Source organism: Dunckerocampus dactyliophorus, chromosome 3 (assembly GCF_027744805.1).
Source record: "Dunckerocampus dactyliophorus isolate RoL2022-P2 chromosome 3, RoL_Ddac_1.1, whole genome shotgun sequence".
In the NCBI taxonomy this organism is placed as follows: domain Eukaryota; kingdom Metazoa; phylum Chordata; class Actinopteri; order Syngnathiformes; family Syngnathidae; genus Dunckerocampus; species Dunckerocampus dactyliophorus.
The window spans coordinates 36,183,678-36,201,243 of NC_072821.1; the positions used below are offsets into that span (position 1 = coordinate 36,183,678).

General features: G+C 40.4%; 4 protein-coding genes across 7 annotated transcripts; all 4 read right to left on the bottom strand.

The window, feature by feature from the left end:
- Positions 1-540: 540 nt before the first annotated feature.
- LOC129179157 (gastrula zinc finger protein xLCGF3.1-like) lies at positions 541-3,026 on the bottom strand. Its single transcript, XM_054772036.1, has 2 exons — positions 2,546-3,026; positions 541-1,710 (listed from the first exon to the last, which is right to left on the bottom strand). The coding sequence occupies exon 2, from the start codon at positions 1,657-1,659 to the stop codon at positions 541-543; it is 1,119 nt and encodes a 372-aa protein (XP_054628011.1). The 5' UTR covers positions 1,660-1,710; positions 2,546-3,026.
- A 512-nt stretch (positions 3,027-3,538) lies between these two features.
- Positions 3,539-7,335, bottom strand: LOC129179085 (zinc finger protein OZF-like). Its single transcript, XM_054771915.1, has 2 exons — positions 7,191-7,335; positions 3,539-6,087 (listed from the first exon to the last, which is right to left on the bottom strand). Exons 1-2 carry the CDS (start codon positions 7,306-7,308, stop codon positions 4,673-4,675), a joined length of 1,533 nt encoding a protein of 510 aa, XP_054627890.1. The 5' UTR covers positions 7,309-7,335; the 3' UTR covers positions 3,539-4,672.
- Positions 7,336-8,159: 824 nt separating this feature from the next.
- Positions 8,160-12,133, bottom strand: LOC129179088 (zinc finger protein OZF-like). Of its 4 annotated transcripts, XM_054771918.1 has the most exons (4): positions 11,747-12,133; positions 11,513-11,642; positions 9,971-10,144; positions 8,160-9,661 (listed from the first exon to the last, which is right to left on the bottom strand). In XM_054771918.1, the coding sequence occupies exon 4, from the start codon at positions 9,608-9,610 to the stop codon at positions 8,171-8,173; it is 1,440 nt and encodes a 479-aa protein (XP_054627893.1). In that variant the 5' UTR covers positions 9,611-9,661; positions 9,971-10,144; positions 11,513-11,642; positions 11,747-12,133; the 3' UTR covers positions 8,160-8,170. The 4 variants fall into 4 exon arrangements, with proteins under 4 accessions (XP_054627893.1, XP_054627895.1, XP_054627894.1 ...); XM_054771920.1 differs by lacking the exon at positions 11,513-11,642; XM_054771919.1 differs by lacking the exon at positions 9,971-10,144.
- Positions 9,651-17,153, bottom strand: LOC129179158 (involucrin-like). The gene is made up of 3 exons (XM_054772037.1): positions 16,973-17,153; positions 14,006-14,314; positions 9,651-9,661 (listed from the first exon to the last, which is right to left on the bottom strand). The coding sequence occupies exons 1-3, from the start codon at positions 17,151-17,153 to the stop codon at positions 9,651-9,653; spliced, it is 501 nt and encodes a 166-aa protein (XP_054628012.1).
- Positions 17,154-17,566: the final 413 nt, after the last annotated feature.

The following is a 17,566-nucleotide window of genomic DNA, read 5'->3' on the forward strand; positions in this document are numbered from 1 at the left end:
GCATTGAGAGGGTTCAGTGTGGGGGTGCCTTAGGATCTCGTCTCTGCTATTTTCAGATGATGTGGTCCTGATGGCCTCCTCAGCCTGTGACCTTCAGCGTTTACTGGGATGGTTTGCAGCTGAGTGAGAAGCTTCTGGGATGAGGATCGGCGCAGCGCTGTACCAGACTGTTGTGGTGAAGAGAGAGCTGAGCCGGAAGGCAATGCTCTCAATTTACCAAGCGACTTTATGTTCCCACCCTCACCTATGGATATGAGTTTTTCGTCGTAACTGAAAGAAAGAGATTGTGGATACCAGCGGCCGAAATAAGTTTCCTCCATAGGGTGGCTGGAATCACCTTAAATGAGGGTGAGGAGCGCGGTCATCAAGGAGAAGCTGCTGCTCCTGAGTTATTGAACCAACTTAGAAATTCTTATTAATGGGTAAGAGCATGAGTTTGTTCATTTCATTTTACATTATATTAACAAGATTGTGTTACACACACAACACACAATACGGGTATATGTGGAGTCTTGACAGTTTATTTCAAATTGTGCAGCTTCATTTACTGCTGCTGTTCTCACCAGCACACTTGTGATTGTTAAGCTGGTACTTATAAGAGAATCTTACATCACACACACTGCAACTAAACACTTTCTCACCAGTGTGCCTTCTCATGTGTCTTTTCAAAGATTGATTTTGTACAAAACCCATACAACACACGGAACAGGAATATGGTTTTTCTCCAGTGTGTCTTCTCATGTGTAATTTCAAATGTTGATTTTGTACAAAACCCATACCACACACGGAACAGGAATATGGTTTTTCTCCAGTGTGTGTTCTCATGTGTCTTTTCAAAGACTGATTTTGTACAAAACCCATAGCACACACTGAACAGGAATATGGTTTTTCTCCAGTGTGTCTTCTCATATGTACTTTCAAATCCTGATTTATTCTAAATCCTATACCACACACTGAACAGATAAAAGGCTTCTCTCCAGTGTGTATTTTTGTGTGTGCTGTCAAATTTGTTCTTAGAGAGAATCCTTTACCACAGACTGAACAGGTAAAAGGGATCTCTCCAGTGTGTATTGTCGTGTGTATTTTCAAATCTTGATTTAGTCTAAATCCCATTCCGCACACTGTACAGGAAAAAGGTTTCTCTCCAGTGTGTATTCTAGTATGTTCTGTCAAATACAGCTTCCGAGAGAATCTTTTACCACAAACTGAACACATGAATGGTTTCTCTCCTGTGTGGGTTCTCATGTGTGTTTTCAGATTACTACGGTAATTAAAAGTTTTGCCACACTGAGAGCATTTAAAGCGTTTGTTGTCAGTGTGACATGTCATATCAGCTTTAGATTCATCATCTTCAGTGTCAGGCGAGTGTGACGTTGTGTCGTCACTATCTGATAGTGGAGGTAAGAGGTTGTCTGCTTGTGATCCTCCATAATGGTCTCCATCAGCTTCTGTTGTCATGTGTTGAGTTGAGCTGCTGCTTGGAGGCTCCACGTCTCTCTTCTCTTCACTTTCACCTTTGTCTTCATCAGCTTCACTCTTCACAATGACACGAATCACTGGGAACTCCTCCAGTCCTTCTAGATGCTCTCCCTTGTGACTGATGCTGTGATCTTCCTCTTCCTCTTTAATGTGGGTGGGCTGTGGCTTATCCTGTTCCATCCTGGGGCTCCACTCCTGCTGCTCAGGGGGAAGATGTTCTTCGCTGACTGTCTGCAGGACACAGGAAGACAAATGCTTTACAGAGGTCCAGCTTTTCTCTGTCACATGAGGCAATTGTCTTGCACCAGCATATGTTCTGACAATGTCTCAGGAAAAAAAGAAAACAATAAAAAAAGGAACCCAGAGAAACTAGCTTTGTGGTACAAACCCCAAACACGAGAGATGAAATGTAGTGCGGTAGAATTATCGACCCATCATTTCCTGTCACTCTCAGTCATGATGATTTTAAGGCATTTTTTGTAAATCAAATTGTCAGACAAAATCAATCAACTCCTTCCATCACTGGCGTAATTCGTCCCTGAAGTGCTTTGCCTTTAGATGAAGTGGCAATGACTGATGACTAGCGGTGTCACGAGATACTCAGTTCAAGAGAGGATACACGAGATTGGGTCAACAAGAACGAGACAAGAAAAGGTTTTAACACAAAACAATCCAATACAATCCAATGAAAAATATGACTGGGTAACTTTTTTTAATTTAACCAAGTGACATAAAATGCAGGTGCGTTTTTAAAGGTTTATTCCACTCATCCATTCATTTTCTATACCGCTTCTCCTCTTTAAGGTCGCGGGGGCATGCTGGAGCCTATCCCAGCTGACTTATTGTCCCGCAAATTGATGCGAAAATATATTATTGTCAACGTTTTTGAGCCCAAATAAACCACTGTTATGACAATGCCCCTCACGAAGTTTCACTCTTCCGCTGTGGGTATGCTAGATCCGATACGCACACCCTGAATAGTCATCAATAAAATGGACATTCATTGAAGCCTGAGTGACGTTCATGAGCAAATAGGAAGCGTATAAACATGTTACAGGTTACTCACCTGCTCTGTGTAACACAACTTGAGGCTTCTTGGAAACGTTCTCCTCTGTTCGAGAACGTTCCTCGTCGTACTCCGCTATCGTTCTCTCGCACATTTTCACACTTGATCTCTGCTTAGCGATGTGTTGATCATCTCTTTGTGAGCAGCTAGCAAGCTAAGCTAACCAGAGAGGCTTCAAACTTCACTGAGACGAGCTTGTTCTAACTGTAACTAGCAATCCTCGCAAAAAAAAGTATAGCGACAAGAGGGTAGACGCGGCAAGAACCTCGTCGTCTCGCCGACGTTTTTCCTAAAATTTCGCTGCAATCTTTATAACAGTAGTCCAAAATGGCCATTGACGCATGCGCAGTCTACGTTCCTAAAGCAAGCTGGCAGCAAGCAGGCGAAGCTATTCTGAAAAACGGAAGTGTTGAATATTATTCTTTTACATGTATTTAATGTGTACAGAATAAAATAAAACATAATGGACGCAACACCTTATTTACATGACAGCGAGTACATTCTAGCATTACTGCCTCCCTCAGGTGAAGAGATGTCATTACACGCTCGGCGATATCCTTTGGTATTGTGATAACTTTCAGGAAATGTATGCTCTGGATTTTTGCACACATATAATCGTTTTAAATGAATAATTTCTTAAATAATTCACCAGCATGACTGATGGACTTTACTGTCTCCGACAATAGCATGCTCTGTCACTCCACCGTTATGGCTGACATAAAGCATCTTTTACAGTATATGCCACAAATACACATTGTCTCAGGCACTGATGCAGTTACTGGCATCTTTTCATGTAGCATTCCTCCAAATTGCTCTCTAAATTGGCCCTTAATTATAAAAACAAACACATTCTCCAACATTTAAATGTCATACGGAGACCCGCTACTTGTATGATGAGAGAAAATTAAGTTTTAGCTTCAGTTTACATACAAGATGCTCAATATTTTGCTTGAAGGACAGATTTTCCTCAATAACAATGCATAAGTACTTGTAGGTTGAAACCATTTGGATTTCTTTGCCTTCAGCTGTTTTCATTTTAGGGAGCTGAGAGGGTAGCCGTTTTCCATTTGAGAAGACCATAACTTTGGATTTGTCTGCATTTAGCACTAGCCTTAGCTGATTCAGATGTGACTGCAAACTGCAAACAAGTCAAGCGCTTCCTCAATTGAAAGAGAGGAACAATAGATGCCTGTGTCATTCGCATAGAAGTGTAAAAAGCCATCCCACACATTTTGACAAAGATTATTCACATAAATGGAAAACAGCAACAGACCTGGGCCAGAACCCTGGGGTGCTCCTTTAGTTACTGAAAGGAAAGAACACAGACCACACACAGTGTACACACTGACTTTTACCTGACAGGCAGTTAGAAAAGAAGCCAACAGAAGCCCAATTGAACAAGGTGGCATGATCGGCGGTGTCCAAGGCCTCACACAAGTCAATAAAAAGCACTGGACTTTTTACAAGCAATAGACTCAGTGACGTCATTTACTACTTGAACTGCAGCAGTTATTGTACTGTGTAGTTTTCAGAAACCAGATAGTTTTTTTGATCAAACGTCATGAACCCCATACATTTGTTCAGATATAATTTTCTCAGAGTCTTACCAGGATACATAACTTTGATATCGGCCTGTAGTTACTAAGATCAGCAGAGTTCCCTCCTTTCAGTAAGGGTAGCAGATAGAAAAGTAGATTTACATAAAGCGGGGATAACATTGTTTGAAAGACTACGCTTAAAAACATATGTCAAAGGCTCAGTTAGAATAAAAACCGTTTGACAATTTAAGAAAAAAAGGATCAAGATTGTCTGGACCCGCAGATTTATCTGTTTCCAACTGCTTAAGGGCGCTGTAGACCCCAGCCTCAGTCACTGGTCTGAAAACATATCAGGCACTTGAGGAAGGCAATGGAGGGGGCAAAAACTGCCCATTTTCAAGTCATGTTTTTGAGTTGAAATACAATTTCTCATATAAACAACTTGATGAACACGGATTTAATTGAATAAATTTAGGATTTCTGATTTATTTGTCAAGTCCTTGAGTTTTTATCAATGCATGTTAGGCGTTCATTTTTTTGAATGTTTCCATTATCAAAGTCTTGAGAGTTTATTTCAAGTCGTGCAGTTTCATTTACTGCTGCTGTTCTCACCAGCACACTTGTGACTGTTAAGCTGATACTTATAAGAGAATCTTTCACCACACACACTGCAACTAAACACTTTCTCACCGGTGTGTCTCCTCATGTGTATTATCAAATCACCTTTTCGTGCAAAACCTATACCACACATTGAACAGGAATATGGTTTTTCTCCAGTATGTGTTCTGATGTGTATTTTCAAATTACCTTTTCGTGTAAAACCTTTACCACACACTGAACAGGAATATGGTTTTTCTCCAGTGTGTCTTCTAAGGTGTAGTTTCAAATTTTGATTTTGTACAAAACCTTTACCACACACTGAACAGGAATATGGTTTTTCTCCACTGTGTGCTCGTATGTGCATTTTCAATTCACCTTTTCGTGCAAAACCTACACCACAGATTGAACAGGAATATGGTTTTTCTCCAGTGTGTGTTCTCATGTGTATTTTCAAATTACCATTTCGTGCAAAGGCTACACCGCACACTGAACAGGAATGTGGTTTTTCTCCAGTGTGTGTTCTCATGTGTATTTTCAAATCACCTTTGCGTGCAAAACCTATACCACAGATTGAACAGGAATATGGTTTTTCTCCAGTGTGTCTTCTCATGTGTATTTTCAACTTTTGATTTTGTACAAAACCTATACCACACACTGAACAGGTGAAAGGTTTCTCTCCAGTGTGTATTTTTGTGTGTACTGTCAAATTTGCCTTTGCAGAGAATCTTTTCCCACAGATTGAACAGACAAAAGGGTTCTCTCCAGTGTGTATTCGAGTATGTTCTGTCAAATTTAGCTTCCGAGAAAATCTTTTACCGCAGACTGAACAGGAAAAAGGTTTCTCTCCGGTGTGTATTCTAGTATGTTCTGTCAAATTTAGCTTCCGAGAAAATCTTTTACCACAAACTGAGCAATTGAATGGTTTCTCTCCTATGTGTAATCTTGTGTGTCTTTTCATATTACTGCGATCATTAAAGGTTTTGCCACAGTGAGAGCATTTAACGTTTGTGTTGTCAGTGTGACATGTCATATTTGAGTCTTCATCATCTGATAGTGGAGCTAAGACGTTGTCTGCTTGTGATCCTCCACAGTGGTCTCCATCAGCTTCTGTTGTCATGTGTTGAATTGAGCTGCTGCTTGGAGGCTCCACCTCTCTCTTCTCCTCACTTTCACCTTTGTCTTCATCATCTTCACTCTTCACAGGGACACCAATCACTGGGAACTCCTCCTGTCCTTCAAGATGCTCTCCCTCCTGAGTGATGCTGTGATCCCCGTCTTCCTTTTTAATGTGTAGGGGCTGTGGCTCCTCCTCTTCTTCTTTAATGTGGGGGGGCTGTGGCTCCCTTTGCTGCACGATGGAGATCCACTCCTGCTCCTCAGGGGGAAGATCTTCTACGCTGACATCTGCAGTACACAGGAAGACAAACAAATGCTTTACAAAAATCCAGCCTTTGTACATCACATGAGGCATTGCCCTGCAACAACATGTTTTCTGAGGTCAAACACTGTGCAGTTTGCCCGCAGGCCCCCGCGTCTGAGGGCCTGCTGGGTATGGTGTTACTGTAGGTGGCTTCGAGCGTAGGGTCGCTTGGTCGCCGGCTCTCTCTGTCCCTGTCGTTCCCGTTGTTGGGGCCTGTTCCGCTGGAGGGGTGGGTATCCTTGTGCGACGCTGTGGGTCCCTCGGTGGGTTGGGCGCCGGGCAGCCGGTGAGTGGGGTTTCCATGAATTTCCTGCGCTCTTGGGGGTGGGGGGACCGGGGTGGTCTGGACAGAGCTCTTGGTGCCCTCCCGAGCTTGTGGGTGGCATGGCACCCCCATGCATGCATGGTCTGTTTCAGCATCTTTTAATTTCATGCTAGTTCATATTTTTTATATCATTGTTATCATCATTTCTGTCTTTGCTATTATATTATTATTACAGTAAAGACAGTAAAAGTAGGAGTAATAACAGCTATACAGAAAGATGCTTTGACTATAGTTTTTACTGTGTCTGCTGTTATGTCCATCCCCAGGTTTTCCAACAAGGCTCCATATCCAGTCCCGAGGTCCTTCAACTACACAACTACTATTGATGCACCATCTAGCACTGATGAAGTGGATGCTCTCACCATCTGTGGCTACATCCTGACCCCGTCTCTTCCCCATTATCCCCATGGCGTCCCACAGGGATCCGTGCTTGCACTAGTACAAAAAGGAATTTTAAATTCTCTTATTCACATACAAAGGCAGGCCAGGCACCATAGTACCTTCAAGGAGTGTATGACTTCGGCTCCAAATTACAACAATGTAACCATATCAACAACAGTAAAACACGCATATTGTATTTATGAATAAAAGCACAGAAGAGAACTAACAAAAATGTTGGCCTCACGCTAGTACCAATCCGATATGGATCGATCCGCCCACTCCGAGTGTATAAGAAAATTGACTTTCACGTTGAAAAGCTTCTTATGACTATTATTAATTAATAAATACAAAGCTTATACAACACGTAAAAGGACTACAAACCTGCTCTGTGTAACACAACTTGAGGCTTCTTGAAAACAGCGTGCAGTCGCTGATCCCCGTTCTCTTCTGTTCTTCGAGAAAGTTCCTCCTCGTACTCTGCTATCGTTCTTTCGCACATTTTCCACACAATCTCTGCTTAGCGATGCGTTGATCACTTCCGCGTCTGCTTGTTAGCAGCTAGCTAGCTAAGCTAGCCCGTGAAACTTCAACGTTCACTGAGACGAGCTCGTCTTAACAGTAACTAACAATCCAGACCAACAATATGCAGCGACAAGAGAACAATCGCGACAGGAATCTCGACGTCTTTCTAACTGTTTTCAATGGTTTTGTGCAACATTCCCTGCAGTTTCCTCGTCTTTGTTAACCGCTAAAAGGCTATGCTAGTCTGAAAGTAATTGATCCTGGACAAAGAATGGGTGTGTGGAATATTATTCTTTAACATGATCGAAGTATGTACACAATCAAAAAGCATAAAAACATGACGAACGCAACCAAAGCGACTAATAAACACTCTCATACTAAAGCATCCACTTTTCTTTTATGTACTTCCGGCACAAAAGTCACAGCTAGTGCATTCTAGCATTACTGCCTCCCGCAGGCGAGGAGATGTCATTACACGCTTGCCTTGTGACAATTAAGGAAAAATTATGACACAAACCGTGTTTCTTCAATTTCTCGTTCATTGTAATGTCTGGTACAACTAAAGTACATTTGTTAATAATGATAAAAAAAAACAGCTCTTAAGAGTTCAACTTAAAATCTGGAATCTAGCCATTTTTATGGTTTTCTTGATAATAACCAACATCACTTACGTTCTTCCATCAATAACTATAGCATTGTAGTGCCAGGAAATTCAACACTTTTATGATATTATAATAACAAGACTGTGATACTCACTCATAACAATTATGTCACATGTTATATGTGGTGTTGTTGTTACAAACTCAAAGTGTTTACAGTTCATTTCAAGTTGTGCAGCTTCATTTACTGCTGCTGTTCTCACCAGCACACTTGTGATTGTTAAGCTGGTACTTATAAGAAAATCTCACGTCACACACATTGCAACTAAATAGTTTCTCTCCAGTGTGTCTCCTCATGTGTGTTTTCAAATCACCATTTCGTGCAAAGCATATACCACAAACTGAACAGGGATATGGTTTTTCTCCAGTGTGCGTTATCATGTGTATTTTCAAATCACTGTTTCGTGCAAAACCCATACCACACACTGAACAGGAATATGGTTTTTCTCCAGTGTGTATTCTCATGTGTATTTTCAAATTTTGATTTTGTGCAAAACCCATACTGCACACTGAACAGAAATATGTTTTTTTTCCAGTGTGTGTTGTCATGTGTCTTTTCAAAACCTGAGTTTGTATAAAACCCATACCACACACGGAACAGGAATATGTTTTTTCTCCAGTGTGCCTTCTCAAGTGTATTTTCAAATTTTGATTTTGTACAAAACCCATACTGCACACTGAACAGGAATATGGTTTTTCTCCTTTGTGTTTTATCATGTGAATTTTCAATTCACATTTTCGTGCAAAACCTGTACCACACACTGAACAAGAATATGGTTTTTCTCCAGTGTGTATTCTCAAATGTATTTTCAAATCACCTTTTCGTGCAAAACCTACACCACACACTGAACAGGGATATGGTTTTTCTCCAGTGTGTGTTCTCACGTGCATTTTCAAATCGCTGTTTCGTGCAAAACCTACACCACATACTGAACAGGGATATGGTTTTTCTCCAGTGTGTGTTCTTGAGTGTGTTACCAAATTTGCCTTTCGAGAGAATCTTTTACCACAGATTGAACAGGTAAAACGGTTCTCTCCAGTGTGTATTCTAGTATGTTGTGTCAAATTTTTCTTCAGAGAGAATTGGTTTCCACAAACTGAGCACATGAATGGTTTCTCTCCTCTGTGCATTCTCATGTGTGTTTTAACATTACAATGGCGTTTAAATGTTTTGTCACAGTGAGAGCATTTCAAGTGTGTGTTGTCAGTGTGACATGTCATATCAGCTTTAGAGTCTTCATCATCAGTGTCAGGAAAGTGTGACGTTGTGTCGTCACTATCTGATAGTGGAGCTAAGAGGTTGTCTGCTTGTGATCCTCCACAGTGGTCTCCATCAGCTTCTGTTGTCATGTGTTGAGTTGAGCTGCTGCTTGGAGGCTCCACCTCTGTCTTCTCCTCACGTTCACCTTTGTCTTCATCATCTTCACTCTTCACAGGGACACCAATCACTGGGAACTCCTCCAATCCTTCAAGATGCTCTCCCTCCTGACTGATGCTGTGATCCTCCTCTTCCTCTTTAATGTGGGGGCGCTGTGGCTCCTCTTCTTCAATTTTAATGTGTGGGGGGTGTGGCTTCTCTTCCTCTTTAATGTGGGGTGGCTGTGGCTCCTCCTGCTCCATCCTGGAGCTCCACTCCCACTCCTCAGAGGGAAGCTATTCTTTACTGACTGCCTGCAGGACACAGGAAGACAAACACATGTTTTCGGGATGTCCAGCTTTTCTTCGTCATATGAGGCATTCTCCTGCACCAGCATATGTTCTGACAGTGTCTCAGGGGAAAAAAAAAGAGAAACCCAACAAAACTACAGGGTCAGGCAAAATGATCTGACACATTTGTAGGTTAAATAAAAGGCAAATAAAGTAAAGAAACAAGAACATAGTACAAGTACATATAATGCCATTCTGTTTCATTATGTTTTAAAAATTAAATCAGTCAAATGGGATCCATTATTGTCCACACACTCAATGCAGATCCAGTACCTCTGAAGTTGGTAACCCATAACAAGATGGTGTTTGAAGCTGGTACGGGATCATGTCTACCAAGATTGAAGTGCAAACGGAACGCTCGTTGTGTTGCAGTTACAGATTTGTTTGTTTTGATAAACGTTTCCACAATGAAAGCGTGATGCTCACTAGTCCAATTCATGGCAGCAACTGAAAAAGAAACAAAAAACAATGGCATTTTAAAGAAACAAAGCAAAATGGCATTATATGAAAAAAATGGCATTATATGTACTTTTCGAAAATAAAAACACTTTTTTGTTTCTTTACTTTATTTGCCTTTTATTTAACCTACAAATGTGTCAGATTATTTTGCCTGACCCTGTACTTCCGTGGTACAATCCCAAAACTGGGGAGATTCAACATACTGTAGATCACAAGAAATACAGAGTAAAAAATCATTAAGCCTGAGGTACAGAGAGGTCCTCAGTAATGCCAAAGTCATCTATTACTCATCTTTAATTGAAAATTAATTCCTCTTCAGTATCGTAGCCAGGCTGATAAAGTGCAATAGTGTTATTGATCCATCACTTCCTGTCACTCTCAGTCTGATGATTTCATGGCATTTTTTTGGACAATCAAATTGTTACAATTACGAGTTGTGGACTCGAGTCACGTGACTTGTACTCAAGTCAGACACTATTCTGCTGCATAACCCCCTCCTCACTGCAACCTAACACCTGACCAGCGGCAGAGTTGAGAAGTCCTGGCTTGGTGACAACCCTCCGTCGCCCGGCAACAACTCACCTTCCCGGTGAAAGGTGCATGGTATCCAAAGTGTGGCTCATTGCAGGAATAAAATAACCAAAACCAAGCAAAAGTTGAAAAATAGAGCAAAAAGGTATACTGTAACTACAAAAAGCAAAAATGTTGACACTAATAACTAATAAAAAGACAGATTTGTCTTTAAATATACAGGTATGTGTGATGTATTTTTTTTTTATTATAAATTTCAAAGGACACCTGGACAGCCATGATGTAAATAGTCAAAGACAAGTACATAAGACAAAAACAGTGAGATGGCATCATAGTTCAACTATAAGGTGGAACTGTTCATGCTGACACTCCTATTGAAAAGTCAGCAATTCAAGAAATTCTGCAATCTTTTGACAGTACAAATTGCCCATGCGCAAATACACATCACCAAGTCCAATTCCGCAACTTTACAGAGCAAAAGATTAAGTATTAAAGGAAATGTTGCATTATTATGATATGTTATTATTATTATTATATATTTTGATATATCAGTGGCTTATTGGTCTCAAAAAACATTGACAATGATACCATTTAGTGTGTGTTTGTGGGACAAAAAACATTTCTAAACACACCTTCACTGCTTTGAGACTCAGTTGAATAAAAAAAACTTTGTCCAGTGATATTTTTAATTGCACATTTGTTAAAATTAATGTTAGAATCTCGTGCATCGTCTCGTGACATCTCTATTAATCAGTGCTTATGACTTGTAAGGACTCAAAAATTTCAAGCCAATGACTTCGGGCTTGAGATTTGACTTTGACTTACATGTCTTTACTTGAGACAAACTCAAGTCACCTCGTTCCGTTCATTGGCGTAATTCATCCCTCAAGTCTGGTGCCTTTAGATGAAGTGGTAATGACTGTTGCATACTGGGAGCAGTTTTTGGCTTCTACAACTGATGTGAACATAAAGAAAATTGACCTTTACGGAGAAAAGCTTTTCATGAGTAGCGTGAATGAACAAATAGAAAGGTTGTAAACATGAGAGAGCACTACTAACCTGCTCAGTGTAACACAACTTGAGGCTTCTTGAAAACAGCGTCCAGTAGATGCAGTTGTCTCTCGTTCTCCCCTTTTGTTCAAGAAAGTTCCTCCTCGTACTCTGCTATCGTTCTTTCCAACACTACGACTATTTATTCATCAGCCAGAGTTAGTCGCTGATTCACCAACACTCTCAGCATTTGTACTTTACACATTTTCGCCCAATCACAACATTTTACACTCACACTCAGCGATGTGTCGATCACTTCCGCGTCTCTTTGACAGTAGCTAGCAAGCTACACTAGCCCGAGAAGCTTCAAAGTTCACTGAGACGAGCTTGTCACAACAGTTAACAATCATCGCGAAAAAAAATGTAGCGATAAGATAACACAGATGGCAATCATTTCTGCCCTACAACAGGAGTCCAAAATGGCGATCGATCGACGCATGCGCAGTATGTGGTGCTAACTTTTGTCTTTTTTTAATGAGAACTTTATTTACAAACAAAACGGTTGCGATGCAATTAAGTAAGAACATACACACTAGTTCGTTTGGCATGAGAGTTTGGTTTTGCAATCTTTAATTTTACTTTCGTTTGCTGAGAATTAAGTTGATCTGTGGATAAATTAATTCCTAAATATTGTAGCGACGGGTATATTGTGTTGCTCCTAGCTGTGGTTTTGGTATGTGAGCTATAGGGGGCAGTCGGGTTCAGCATGTTGTGTGGAGCAAGCGTTTTGGTGAAAAGGGCGTAGATTAAGAGGGTTAAGGAAGTGTTGCTGTTTTACACACATGTGTAGCTAAGGCTCCTGCATTTGTAAGTGCTTTCCGATCTGTGAAAATAAATGGCCGACTGAATGCCGCCATCCCGACGTGTAGTTATTCAGCCGTCATTACAATATTTAACCTCTGACTTTGCAGGTCACATTCATGGATCGGAAACAATTCACATTTATTCAGATTTAATCAAAGTCCTGATACGTTAAATATTTTTTAATCTCTTCAGCTGCAATTGGAAATTGATCCTCATCTTTTATGAACAGAGTTGTGTCATCTGCTAATACTTGCCTAAAACATTTTGTTTCCTAATAGTTACTGCTTTTTAGGAAGATGGCTAACATTTCCACTGCCGAGATAAATTGATATGGTGATAATGGACACTCTTAAGGGACACCAACTTGGACTGGGAAACTTGGGGTTGTGCCTGAGGCTAACAAAACACAGCTATTAATATTTTTATGAAGTTCTCGAAATTTAACACTTAGCTACAACTTGGTCAAGCATGTAGCAGTATAACTATGGAGTTATAAGGCAAAATACATGAAAATATAGACCAGTCAGCTTGCATTCGTATCTCCGAATGTTTGCAAGTAGAGAACCTAGTGTACACAATATTCATTCTTTCATATCCAATATAAAACAAAATATATTTAAAGTTTACATTGATTGCTCTAAAACTTGTGCATTGGATGTCAAAAAATACACTGCAGTCAAACAAGAGCTTTGAAGGGATTATGTGGTCTCTGAAACGCCCTGGTACTTATAAGAGAATCTTTCACCACACACACTGCAACTCAACACTTTCTCACCAGTGTGTCTTCTGTGTACTTTCAAATTATCTTTTTGTGCAAAATCTTTACCACATACAAAACAGAAATGTGTTTCTCCAGTGTGTGTTCTCATGTGTTTAATCAAAGATTGATTTTGCGTAAATCTTACACCACACTGAACAGGAATATGGTTTCTCTCCAGTGTGTTTTCACATGTGTATTTTCAAAGTCCCTTTTAAGGTAAAAGCTGTATCACAAATTGAACAGGGATGTTTTTTCTCAAGCATGTATTATCATGTGTATTTTCAAATCCTTCTTTTGTACAAAACCTGTACCACACACTGAACAGGTAAAGGGTTCATTTCCAGTGTGTATTCTCCTGTGTGCTGTCAAATATTGCTTCAAAGAAAATCTTTCACCACACATGGAGCACATGAATGGTTTCTCTTTTGTGTGTTGTCTCATGTGTTTTTTCATATTTTTACGGTGATTGAAGGTTTTGCCACAGTAAGAGCATTTCAAGTGTGTGTTGTCAGTGTGACATGTCATATCAGCTTTAGAGTCTTCATCATCAGTGTCAGGAGAGTGTGACGTTGTGTCGTCGCTATCTGATAGTGGAGCTAAGAGGTTGTCTGCTTGTGATCCTCCACAGTGGTCTCCATCAGCTTCTGTTGTCATGTGTTGGGTTGAGCTGCTGCTTGGAGGCTCCACCTCTCTCTTCTCCTCACTTTCAACTTTGTCTTCACCATCTTCACTCTTCACAGGAGCACCAATCACTGGGAACTCCTCCAATCCTTCAAGATGCTGTTCCTCCTGACTGATGCGGTGATCCTCCTCTTCCTCCTTAATGAAGGCGGGCTGTGGCTCCTCATTTTCCTCTTTAATGTAGGGGGGTGGTGGCTCCTTGTCTTCCTCTTTAATGTGAGGAGCCTGTGGCCCCTCCTCTTCCTCTTTAATGTGGGGGGGCTGTGGCTCCTCCTGTTCCATCCTGAAGCTCCAGTCCTGCTGCTCAGGGGGAGGGTGTTCTTTGCTGACATCTGCAGGACACAGGAAGACAAATGCAGCTTTTCTTTGTCGCATGAGGCATTGTCCTACACTAGCATGTGTTCTGAAAAGGTCTCAAAAAAAAAGAAAAAAAAAAGACAGCACCTAAAGAAAAACTCAGTGGTACAATCACCAAACTCAGGAGATTACACACAGATGCCAGAAATTAGAGAGGAAATGGCGTTCTATTTGTTGGAAATTCATTCAGCCTGGAAAGATTGAATGTCTTAAAACAGGGGTGGGCAAACTCTTTGGGCCGCATTGAGTTAACAAAAATTGGCCGGGGGGCAAGACTATATATTTGATACATGCACACTATTGTTACCATTGCGCAATTCTAACAGTCCACCTGGAATTATAGTGTCATACAATCTGCTATATGTATGTGCTTGTGTCCCTTTTTTCAGGAGCACTTTAAACATCAGACCACATCAACTAACAATTCAATTTTACAGGTTTTTTTGGCTGAATAAGACACCCGGAATGTAGGGGAGACTGGGGACAGTTGCAACAGGGGACGGTTGCAACAAGCCTTATTTGTCTAATCAGTAATATGCTAGAGTGATGACACTCATACTGCACATGCTCACTCAGACCCTCTACTCCCCAAGAAGAAAGCGACGATATTGCACATCTGGTCCAGCTTCTATCAAGACAAAGTTGTTTTGGAGGTATGAAAGTAGCTTTTTTCACGAGCTGTATTTTTGTCATACTATCCTAATATTTTGTATGAATTACTCCAAACCTACCTGGTTTGAATCACTGTTTTGTTGACTATTCAGCAACATTGCTTACATTGTCAATGTCACTGCTAGTTAGCACATGGTGTTTTGTCGTGACTGAAACTATGGGGACTGTTGCAACTGTCCCCATGCTAATATCAAAATAGACCACACTAGGCACATTTAACATACTTTACTGCTCATGATGGGCAGAATAGGGAATCATAATAAGAAATTAATGCTAATGATAAACAAAATAATGAAAAATCGGAACAGAGGAAGGCAAAAAAAGAATACAAGAACATCAAACCACAAAGAAAAGTGTAAAGAACCCCCCCCCCCCCCAAAAAAAGGAGAAGAATCAGACTCTGAAGAGGAAGAAGATGTCTGGTTTTTTCTGTGAGTTAGCAGAAATGTTCTGGGTTCTGCAGAATAGTTCAGAAGCTGCTGGAATAGTTCACAAGACAGCAGATTTGTTGGGGAAGAGGCGAGTGTTGCAGTTTTATTTTTTAAGCATTTGTGTGCCTTTAACAAAACTTAAAAATCAAACTTTATATTCACTGGAATTTTAAAACAATGTGAATTTTGTTCACTAAAACTTCATTGTTCAGATGTTTAATAAATGTTTTTTGTACTCCAAATTATTCTATTCTTTTTGTCCCAAACTGAAATATTGAGTTTTTATAGCTTCCGTAACATTTGCACATTGACTCAAAGTAGGCCTATGTTTTACACAAAACTAAACTTATTAAATACTTTAATATTGTATACTGTGGTTATTTCAACAAAAAGCATAACATTTTGGTGAAATTTGATATGTTGCAACCGTCCCTGATCGGTGTTGCAACTGTCCCCAGGTTTGGGGTCAGTTGCAACGTCTGAATTTTTTTATTCAAATAAATATTGTGATTGATATGTTATATGTAGCCATCTTTAAATGGTATGGCTATTTAGCAGACAGATGTAGGTTTACTATGTAAAGATTTGGTGTACCTAGTCTAAATAATCTCTGAGTAATTGAGAGTCATGTAAAAAGTGTTGCAACTGTCCCCAGTCTCCCCTACCATGTACGCGCTGTTAATAGATTGATGGGCTTTGGTAGTAAATACGCGCAAACAGGATCTTATCATTGGCTGGCCATTGCTCATCATGTGTTATATGTTCCGCTTCTTGTTTCCTGGCACTCAGTCCGCTGCATTGCAAAATGCTACAGAATACATTGTGATGTGTTTATTTCATTTACACTTCAGGTTGGATTGTATTTTGCGCGCAGCATGCTTTTGCGGTGCGCAGAGAGCTCGAGAGCACTGCGCACGCGCGCAGTTTAGAGGGAACACTGGCTGTAGCCATCCAATATTTTAGTAATGGAGGATTCTACTGAAAATGTTTTCCATTAATCATAATCGGAAAAAACATTTTTTGCTTGGTTAACGAGCAATTACAAATGCACATCAACGACCAACTGGTTAATTTGTTTTAGATAATCAACAGTCTTATTTGTTTTTAATTCACATTGTGCATAGGAACAGCGTATTTTCTTGGGTCTGATGGACTACATGATGGTGCGTACTTTATCAAAGTGTCACATATGGTAGCTATTGACACACGTTCTTTCATAACCCTGGCACTAATATGACGTATATGTCGTGTCCTTGATACAAATATAACATAATATGAAAAGAATGTAATAATGTGAAAACGCCAAATCGTCGTCCTCACACGTGGCCAGACACCATTGTACCTTCAAGGAGTGTATGACTCCAAATAAAAAAATGTAGTCATAACAACATTAAAAGACATTGTATTTATGAATATAAATAGAAAAGCGAATAAAAAACGTCGACTATATCCGACACTTGATGTCGACAAGATGGTTGTGGATCGCGCTAATTAACAAAAAGCTTATGAATATGTGAGAGGGCTACTCACCTGCTGTGTGTAACACAACTTGAGGGATCTTGAAAACAGCGTCGAGGAATCGACGTTGTCGCTCGTTCTGCTCTTTTGTTCGAGAAAGTTCCTCCTGGTACTCTGCTATCGTTCTTTCCAACGCAACTGATGTTTCCAAAACGGCTGCAGTTAGCCGCTGATTCACCAACGCTCTCAGCATTTGTACTTTACACATTTTCTCACAATCACAACACTTGAAACTCACACTTCAGCTGAGCTCTGCGTAGCGATGTGCTGATAACTTCCAAGTCTCTTAGTTAGCTAGCCCGAGAAGCTTCCAAGTTCACTGAGACGAAATTGGCATAACAGTAACGAAAAATCCCGAGGCAAAACCACAAATAATCTTACTTCAACAGTGACGGGAGTCTGTGTTACTGCTAGAGGGTTGTTAACAATCGCGTGACGTGTCCTCCGACAAGTGGGCCTTTCAGGGACATCATCAAGGATGATGCAGCCATGATTCCGCATCAGAGCCATCAAAGGTGTTTACAAGAGGGTGCAGCCATAAAGGAATGGGAGGTAGGCAAAAAATCTTGGGCATCGTAACACACTGTACTTAACTTTTTAGAATCA

What these genes read in the sequence shown, in the direction of transcription:
- LOC129179158 (XM_054772037.1), bottom strand. Translation starts at nt 17,153, where the DNA reads ATGCTGAGAGCGTTGGTGAATCAGCGGCTAACTGCAGCCGTTTTGGAA. An exon ending in AGTTGTGTTACACACAGCAG is followed by an intron (nt 14,315 to 16,972) that starts GTGAGTAGCCCT and finishes TGTGTCCTGCAG; the next exon opens with ATGTCAGCAAAGAACACCCT.
- LOC129179088 (XM_054771917.1), bottom strand. Translation starts at nt 9,610, where the DNA reads ATGGAGCAGGAGGAGCCACAGCCACCCCACATTAAAGAGGAAGAGAAG.
- LOC129179085 (XM_054771915.1), bottom strand. Translation starts at nt 7,308, where the DNA reads ATGTGCGAAAGAACGATAGCAGAGTACGAGGAGGAACTTTCTCGAAGA. An exon ending in AGTTGTGTTACACAGAGCAG is followed by an intron (nt 6,088 to 7,190) that starts GTTTGTAGTCCT and finishes TGTGTACTGCAG; the next exon opens with ATGTCAGCGTAGAAGATCTT.
- LOC129179157 (XM_054772036.1), bottom strand. Translation starts at nt 1,659, where the DNA reads ATGGAACAGGATAAGCCACAGCCCACCCACATTAAAGAGGAAGAGGAA.